The sequence below is a fragment of the Corylus avellana genome, chromosome ca3 (genome assembly GCF_901000735.1).
Source record: "Corylus avellana chromosome ca3, CavTom2PMs-1.0".
Classification (NCBI taxonomy): domain Eukaryota; kingdom Viridiplantae; phylum Streptophyta; class Magnoliopsida; order Fagales; family Betulaceae; genus Corylus; species Corylus avellana.
The window spans coordinates 30558460-30567999 of NC_081543.1; the positions used below are offsets into that span (position 1 = coordinate 30558460).

Sequence of the window (9540 nt, forward strand, 5' to 3'; positions counted from 1 at the left end):
TTTTTACAAGACTTGCAAACCGGACACAAACTCGATAGAAGTTAGCGAATTATGGTTGAAGTGTCGAATTCATTTAATTACATTAATCAAGTTATGGTTAACTTATATTATCATGTCTCAACGGAACTTAAACAACCATAATCTCACATATATGTTACAAAACGTATCACTCAACCAAAAAATCATAGATTCTCAAGACTAAATAAATGAGATTAATTTGTCAATATCACTAATGGTCCAATCTTATAAGAAGAAAAAAAAGAGGTGTTTATTATTGGGACCATCCAATTGTAAACGACTGTATTACTTGTTTAAAAGTCTCAACTCTGATCCCCAATTAAATAAAGAATCTCATTATACGATTTTCATAATCAACATCCAGATAGTTTCCACTAATACTATAATCAAAGAAATCTTAAGTAGGTTCCTTTCCATTATCATAATAATAGCACCACTTTGACTACTTCTAACTTGAAAGAGAAAAGCAAGCAAAATGATATTCTAATTGCATCTCTCAATAAAGAAATATTGGTTAGCTTAAGTTCATATTTGTATTGCACCCACAACACCCAAAACCGCTATCACTACCATCCATTGAGGACAATCATTAAAGGTCTAAGACAACATGTTACAATTATATTAACTGCATTTTTTTTACAAATTTAAGTGACTTTATGTTAATGGTAAAAATACTAAGAAAAAAAAAATTAGTGATTAATATGTATATATACCGTTAGATACTGTAAAATCAAATCTAGACCACAAAATGATTCGGTTCTATTTCACCAAACGAAGATATGAACATGTTCCCTAATAACTCTACAAACTAAATTTGTTTATTTAAGGATCTACAATGTCTTCTTTAGAGATCTACATATCCAGTGATTTTTATTTTTATTTTTCTTTTACTGGTTAACTTATTGTCATGTAAGACACAAATGGTGGGTGATCAGCATTTTAGTTGAAGGTGAATCAGCAAATATTTAATAAGTGAAAAGTAAGTTTAGCTTTAATTAAACATCACATTAGCTATGCACATTAGAGGCACGAGCATTTGTTTATTCTTTATTATTATTTATTTATTTTAATTATAGCATTTAACATGTCATACAAATTTGGGGATTCTTTTATTTAGTCCACTTTGGTTTCGGGGCTCCACCGGCGACCTCCTTAAACTTTTGGATGAGATGCATTCTCCATTGAACTATCGAGAATGGGTAGCGATAAAAATTTTTTCTAATGAATTGTTTTTGTCACTCTAAAGATGAAGTTGATTTTATTTTTTTTAGAAAATTACTGATCAATTATCATTGATAAAAAAAAATAACACCTAGAGCTCATCACTCTAGATTAAAGCGCAAAAAACTCTAAAGAGACAATATCAAAAATACATGGAGAAATCTCTTCCATCCAAGCAAATTTTAATTTGCACCCGCTTTGGTAGTTACCTTGGCCAATCTGTGTGCTGCAAAATTCGCTTCCCTCTTGACATGGCATACCATCCAACTCCCGTGAGAGTTAAGCATAATTTTTATATCGCCAACCATTGACTGTAAAAGCACTAAGTTAGAGATTTGGATATTTTATGGCTTTGACCATTAGTAGACAGTTCCCTTCAAGAATAATGAAGTGAATTTTAAAATTATCATTTGATCAAAATTTAATAATAATTAGTTATAAGTTTAATGGTAATTTTAAAAATTATATTATTTTAAGAATACCACAAGAAATACTTATAATATTATTCCACCGTTCTATCTTTAAGTTGGTCTTCTTTTTACTTTGTTTTTCTTATTATTTTATTACGTGATAAAATATTATTTTATTACAACTTGCAAGCACATGAGAGCCTAATCCTAGTTGGGTAGGAAGTGCAACATAGTACCATTCCCCACTATTTTATCTCTATTGAGGCTAGCACAAGCCGTCGGATTCCGTTGGAAATGGAATTACACACTGTAAATTGGACTTACAATCCCAGAAAGCAAATTCCTGGAAAAGAAAGTCCGTGGAAATGCCCGAACTGGAGGACCCGAAGTCAACGGGACCAACTGTAGGGGTGGAGGAGGAAGTGGAAGAGGAAAAGGGGGAGAGAGTAGAGGCGTTAATCATGGACTTCGATGTTCTCGATGACTCCTGGTCGTTGGATCAGATCCTCTTGCTCGCCGACAACAATAGCCACAACCCCATGTCACCGCTCTACGTCTCGCCCTCCGACCAGCACTTCTCTCCTCCCTGGGCGTTCGTAGATGGAACCGACGACGCAGCGCATACCGCCTCTGCTCCCCCGGACTCCTCTCCATTGCTCTCCTGTGAGTTTCGTATTTGTATTGTCATTACTTCTTGGATTGGATTATGAATTTCTTTCTTTTTTTTTTTTTTTCTTTTTTTTTCTTTTTTTTGCTTTGTTTGGATGGAAGATAATGTGGTGAAAGTTTGAAACTGTGTGGAAAAGTTTGGTTCTTGGTGCTTTCGTTTTGTTTGGCTGCTGAAAATGATAGATTACCGTTCGAAACCTTAAACTGATATTGCTTTGTTAGGTTGCTTGTAAATTATCATCTCTCGAAAGCTTAAAGAGATAGTAAATTTAATCATTTAATTTATCAAAAAAAGAAGTAAAACTGATAGAAAATGATGAATTAAGGTTAAATTCATAGAAAATAATGAACTTAATCAATTAATTAATAGTCTTACACTCAAGAACACTTGCTTTGAGCACTTGCTTTGATTACACGTCTAAAAAAGCTAAAACTGATTTAAAAAATAATAAAAAATAAAAAAATAAAAAAAGATGAGGGGAAGAAAATGAAGCGCTATAATCCCAGATGAAAGAAAAATAGAAGGATTAAACCGAGAGAATTATGGTTATATGGCCCTTCTCTTAGGAATTGATGCAGAACGAAAAGTGTAGTATGACTAAATCTAACTTTGGGTAGATGCCCTTGAGGGGTTTTTTGAAACCTCGAAAGAACTCTGGTGTACCAGAAAATAAGAGAAATGTAAAAGAGAATTTGCTGAAATATGAATAATTGGTAGAAAACTTGACTCCCAAATTATAACATTCATAAATTGACCCTAACCTATAAAAAAATCCCTATAAACAGTTAGAAATGAGGAAATAGAACCCTAAAACATGAAAATATAAGAAAGTAACGAACAATAAAAATGATCCAAGAATCAGGAACCAAAGAGCATGAACTTAATTGGCCAGTTTATTTTCTTTTCTTCTACTCATTTTCAGGACAACCAAAACGAAAATTGCATGCACTTGAATTAGTGAATTGGATGAAGTTTGTTGAACCTGTTGAGCCCGAGCTTCAACTCCGAGACTTTATCACCATCTACAATAGTTTTTAGTATATCCCATTCGATGGGTGATCGGTCTATATGGTCCGTAAAAAAAATGCGACAGTTATGCACTTGCAGTTTCTCAGTAATATTATGGCTTCACTCAGTAGTTCACTCCTTTGAGTTCCGACTTTGAAGTTTCACTATATGCAGGTACTCCCAAACCAGTAACTGCAAGGCCAATGGATAATGGAAATAATAGAAGAGTTCCATCTCCACTTATGGGACTCAAGCCCCTGGATGATTTAGATGGGTCTTGTGTAATCAAGGAGAGGATGACACAAGCACTTCGGTACTACATAGATTTGACGGAAAACAATGTTCTAGCTCAGGTTTGGGCACCCATAAAGAATGGGAGCCGGAATGTGCTCACAACTTCAGGGCAACCTTTTGTTTTTGGTCCACATAGCAATGGACTTCATCAGTTTAGGATGATCTCTCTGGGGTATAATTTTTCTGTGGATGAGGAGAATGAAGAAGTGCTTGGGCTTCCTGGCCGTGTTTTCCGGCAAAGGGTGCCAGAATGGACTCCAAATGTGCAGTATTACTCCAGCAGAGAGTACCCACGTCGTAATCATGCCCAGAATTACAATGTTCATGGAAGCTTGGCATTGCCTGTCTTTGAGCCTTCTGGCCAGTCCTGTGTTGGTGTACTTGAGCTCATCATGACTTCACCGAAGATCAACTATGCACCTGAGGTTGATAAAGTCTGCAAAGCACTTGAGGTTGGTCTCCTTTCCCCTTGCTGTGCATGTCAAACTTCATGCTGCATTCTTATTTGGTGACTGCCAGATGATGATTCTACTCTTTATGAGATTCTTATGGAAAATGTTGTTGCCTATGGGATTGTTCACCTTGGAAAATATTGGTAACTCCAAACATTTCAAGATTCCTCATTCACTATTTCGGTTGTCCTGCAGGCCGTAAATCTGAAAAGTTCCGAGACATTGGGTCATCCAAACATACAGGTGAGCTGCAACTATCATGCAAGCCAAGTTTGAGTCTTTGGGGAACCAAGAAGATAAATATGGTGCTTTTCTTTCATTTTCCTTCTTTCTTTTTATCTTTTTTTCTCACAGATGTATATACTTGGCAATGCTTTAACCAGATTTGCAATGAAGGTCGCCAGAATGCGCTGGCTGAAATTTTGGGAATATTGACGGTGGTGTGCGAAACTCACAAATTACCTTTGGCTCAGACTTGGGTTCCATGCAGGCATCGTAGTGTTCTGGCCCATGGTGGTGGTCTCAAGAAGAGCTGTACTAGCTTTGATGGTGGTTGCATGGGACAAGTCTGCATGTCCACAACTGATGTGGCCCTCTATGTTGTAGATGCTCACATGTGTGGTTTCCGGGAGGCTTGTGTTGAGCATCACTTGCAAAAGGATCAGGGGGTTGCTGGGAGAGCATTTTCGTCCCATAGCTTATGCTTCTGTGAAAACATTACCCTATTCTGCAAAACTGAGTACCCCTTAGTACACTATGCTCGCATGTTTGGTTTAGCCAGCTGTTTTGCCATCTGCTTAAGGAGCACTCATACCGGAGATGATGATTACATTCTGGAATTTTTTCTGCCCCCAAGTATTACAGACTTCTATGAACAACAGATTTTATTGGGCTCAATATTGGCAACGATGAAGCAGCATTTCCAGAGTCTTAAGGTTGCTTCTGGTATTGAACTTGAAGAGGAAGTATTTGTCGAAATCATTCAAGTTTCTATAAATGAGAGTGTTGATTCAAGATTTGAATCTTTACAAATACCGTTATCTATGAAATCACCACCCAGGCCTTATGGCTTACTGATTAAGGGAGATATGGTGCAGTTAGAATCATCAAAACAGCAATTAATGTCGCACTTCGATGACATAAATGATAAAGGCACCATTGCAAATAATGGAGGCATAAGCGTCGATCACTTTTCTTCTTTAGAAAATAAGGAGATCAGAAAGATACCAGAGAGAAAGCGTGGAAAAACTGAGAAATCAATTAGTCTAGAAGTTCTCCAACAATATTTTGCTGGTAGTCTTAAGGATGCAGCAAAGAGCCTTGGTGGTATGCTTATACACTAACAAATTGTTGCTTGCAATTTTTCTTATATAGATGTGGGTGATGCTGGATTTGTTCATAAAAAACTGGATGTTTATTTGCAATGGCAATTAAAATGTATTGTTCTTTGAAATGTTCTTGCTTTACAGTTTGCCCTACTACAATGAAGCGTATCTGTCGCCAGCATGGGATCTCCCGATGGCCATCTCGCAAGATCAACAAGGTCAACCGTTCCCTCTCTAAGCTAAAGCGTGTAATCGAGTCTGTTCAAGGTGCTGAAGGAGCATTTAATTTAAATTCTCTCGCCTCGAGTCCTCTTCCTGTTGCTGTTGACTCACTGCCTTCCAGTTTGAATAGGTACTATCCACAAACATCACCATCCCTTAAACTCTCTGAACCTCAGAAAAAGAATGAATCTGCCCCAGGTAGAACACTCAAAAACAATGATCAGTCTGGGCTGCAAGATCAATTGCAAGAACGAAGAAAGTCAAGTCCAGAGAACCTTATTTGTGATCATAGTAGTTCTCCACCAGAGGTTGGTAAAGGCTCAAACCGGTCCAAAACTCGGAGCGGCTCATGTGACGAGAGCACTGGGACCCCTACTTCGCATGGTTCATGTCAAGGCAGTCCCCCGAATGAAAGCACACCAGCAAAGCATCCATATATTTCCTCCACCATCAACGAGCAATGTGATAAAGTAGGTGGCTCCCCGGATTTGGCATATCAACCCCCAGGGGCACTCAATATATCAGCTACATACTCAATACCTGATGCTCTTTTGATGACAGAACCTCAAGAAACATTTGGAGGAATGCTAGTTGAGGATGCTGGAAGTTCAAAAGATTTGAGAAATCTGTGTCCTTCTGTAGCAGATGCTATGTTGGATGAGCAGGTCCCCGCAGAGTTTTGTTGGATTGACCCTCCATGTCCCAGTATAGCTCCTAGCCAATCTATGGCTGCTCTTGCTCACGCCAAGCCACATGTTACAGCTACGAAAGAGATGAACAGTGTCACGATAAAGGCAACATTTAGAGAAGATATAATTATCAGGTTTCGGCTCGCTTTGAGTTCAGGTATTTTGGAGCTGAAAGAAGAAGTGGCAAAGAGGTTGAAACTCGAGATGGGAACATTTGATATCAAGTATCTGGATGATGATAATGAGTGGGTAGTAATAGCCTGCGATGCAGACCTGCAGGAGTGCATAGATATTTCAAGATCGTCGACCGCCAGCAATATCATCAGGCTATTGGTTCATGATCTAACCGCTAATCTGGGGAGCTCCTGCGAGAGCTCTGGGTAGCGAGGACTAGTTTGTACATATTAGTGCGTCTGGAGATATATCAATTCTTGTAGTGCTAGGGTGCTGGATAAGTTGTTGATCTAGGTTTCCAGTTGTAAGAAATTTTCCGTTGAGTTAAAGAAGTACCACTTTCTTAGATTACTGTCATAAGACCTAAAAAATTTTGTTTGTATGTATAGGACGGAAGTTTGGAGTATCAAGTGTCTTCAATTATATGTAGATATGACACAACAGCTAAGTATTGTATTTGTATGTGTAGGACGGAATTTGAGAGTGTCATGTGTCCTCAATTATAGATATGGCATTTCAGTTTGCGTCCTGTGTGCACAGAACCTATGATTGATGGTGTCATATGTCATCAATTATAAATGTTGCACTTCAGCTTGTGTCGTGTGCTCCTCAATTATACTTGTAATATTCCAGCTTGCGTCGTGTGTGCAGAAAAGATAGAATGCAAGTTGAGAGTATCATGTGTCCTCAATTGTAGATGTGGTATTCCAGCTTACATTATGTGTTTTGTATGCACACGACGCAAGCCATAATCGAATCTAAATAAGTGTTTTAAAATTTGTTCAGAGTATTTTGCTAATGCAACCCTATAGTTCTTTTTCTTTTTATAATACTCAACAAATGATAAAAAATCTAATCCCTCATCTTATAAACTCTACAAAAACTTACATCGATGGACCAAATATCAAATATCCTTAAGGAAGAAAGTTAATATATTAGGCTAGAGGGTCATCGATGCACACCAATACTTGAGTAAAGTAAGAAATAAATGGCTCAGTTTGCCAATCGTTTCGTCTATATATCACATTAATTAATTTATTCCTCATTTCCCTCTTCAAAACCATTTACCAAACGGTCCAAATATACCAAACATGCCCGTATTATCACACTAGTATCATTTTTTACTCAAACTCAAGGCAAACTAGCTATCATTTTGGTGGTAGTAGTACCCCCAAAATTTTAAAATTCCATCTAAATTATTTGTTTTTCATGAAATATACCATTTAAAAGAACTTTTTTATCCTCCCAAATTTTGTTTTTTAGTTTTGTTCCTCAAACCTAAAATTCTAATTCCAGCCTTGATCGGAACCTTTAAAATTGTCAAAAACAAAAATGAAACGACAAAGTATAATTAACTCATTACTGCAATATGATAGTTGGTGAACACAAGAAAGAAACAACATTTGTTTGAGATATATATAGAATATCACACACGACTAATAACAGTTCCTGAAAGTGGTGGGTTCTAGTCATCTGACGGTGGTGATGAGAGAGACTTCACTAGTCTAAGATGCACTGCCAACCTTCTTAGTGTCTTCTCCATCCACAACCAGCTCTAACAGATCCACCTGGCCAGCTTTGTCCTTCCTTTCTGCAATCTGTCGCTTTGTTGATGTGTAGAAAGTGGCATAGAGAATCAATTGGGCCAGCCCAAACATTGTTCCCACCACATTGGGTGCCTGAGATCAAATCCACAGGCTCAATTTTTAGATAAAACCCAATATAATATTGTCATTCTCATGATCACAAGAAGCAAGTGATTTATGATTGTTAATGTGTTTTGGAAGATTTTTTTTTTTTTTTTAAATGTTCTGATCTGATATAAAGGTAAAACTCATTTTTATATTCTTATGTGTAAAGAGTATTTTTTGTTTTGAATTGTTGCCCGTTAATGTATTTCTCTTATAAAAAAAAAAAAAAAAAAAAAGGAATGCTACATTTATTGGCAAGTACACATTGCATGCTCGATGTAGCAGTGAAAATCACTATTGGATCTAAAATATAATGGTGATTCATCCAAAATTTAATGATAAATTTTACTGTCACCTTAAGAAATATGCACTTCGAAGTTTATGTTCCATTTTTCGAACAGAAAATCACAACATTTTTTTTTTCTTTGCTTAAGATCATTTGGGGTTGTTTGAGTATGTGATTGTTTGAGTATGTGAAATTACAAGGACGAAGGGGTCAAATTGAATAAGACCATAAGTACTCCAGATAAGACCATTGACAAAGGAAATGAAGGAGAGGGAAAAAGGCATATACTCCACACTTCTTGTGGTAAGCACCAATTTCTGCACCACACACAAAAGCATCTTCATCAATAGACAAATTACAACGATCAAAATAATAATAATATTGAGCTTAGTTCCTCAAGAACTGAAGTACGCAACAACTATCAAATAATTACCAAATTAAAACAAATATATGAATTCAGGGTCGAAATGTGAATGCATGTCCATTTGTCACACATTTATCGTTAAAGTATTAATTAAATAATTAAATTTTATAATTTTTTAACAGTTTAAAATTTTAAAATAATTGATTAATTATCATAATATCATCACAAAGATCATGAGTACTCCAAACTCCGTCTCCAATTTATCTGATCCACTTTTTTTTTCCATTTTAATTAAAATAGTCGACAAGTTTTTACTTTTTGATATAATTTGTTAGGTCATCATTTTATCCTAAAAGTATGAATTAAGCAAAGTTATTACATTGACTATTCAGTATTCACTATGGTGATTATAACTGATCAATATATCTTAGATTCCAACACATGCATAGGATCAAAACAAAAACAGAAAAATAATTGCACCAAAAATCAGTACCATATTTGCATATAGAGTAATATATAGTAGATTGACTAACCATTACAACCAATGGGGAAGCATACATCATGACGTTGAACAAAATGCATATGATGCCTACAATCAAAGACCGCTCCTTATGCGAATGGGTTAGGGTTAAAACCAAAGTTGTGAGAACGCCGGTGAATATCAATTCAACAAGTAGGCCTAGCAAAACTCCGAGCCTCATTTTCCCATTGGAGAA

At 36.4% G+C, this 9540-nt stretch overlaps 2 protein-coding genes across 2 annotated transcripts; one reads left to right on the forward strand and one right to left on the reverse strand.

The window, feature by feature from the left end:
* Nucleotides 1-1945: 1945 nt before the first annotated feature.
* LOC132175853 (protein NLP6-like) lies at nt 1946-7012 on the forward strand. The gene is made up of 5 exons (XM_059587926.1): nt 1946-2312; nt 3502-4073; nt 4269-4316; nt 4457-5399; nt 5543-7012. The coding sequence occupies exons 1-5, from the start codon at nt 2015-2017 to the stop codon at nt 6691-6693; spliced, it is 3012 nt and encodes a 1003-aa protein (XP_059443909.1). The 5' UTR covers nt 1946-2014; the 3' UTR covers nt 6694-7012.
* A 976-nt stretch (nt 7013-7988) lies between these two features.
* LOC132174407 (bidirectional sugar transporter SWEET4-like) lies at nt 7989-9540 on the reverse strand (the record flags this gene model as incomplete). The annotated part of the gene is made up of 3 exons (XM_059586068.1): nt 7989-8162; nt 8658-8777; nt 9358-9540. Coding segments are annotated over 3 exons (477 nt in total), but the record flags the coding sequence as incomplete, so codon positions are not given.

What these genes read in the sequence shown, in the direction of transcription:
- LOC132175853 (XM_059587926.1), top strand. Translation starts at nt 2,015, where the DNA reads ATGCCCGAACTGGAGGACCCGAAGTCAACGGGACCAACTGTAGGGGTG. An exon ending in CTCCTCTCCATTGCTCTCCT is followed by an intron (nt 2,313 to 3,501) that starts GTGAGTTTCGTA and finishes CACTATATGCAG; the next exon opens with GTACTCCCAAACCAGTAACT. An exon ending in AAGTCTGCAAAGCACTTGAG is followed by an intron (nt 4,074 to 4,268) that starts GTTGGTCTCCTT and finishes GTTGTCCTGCAG; the next exon opens with GCCGTAAATCTGAAAAGTTC.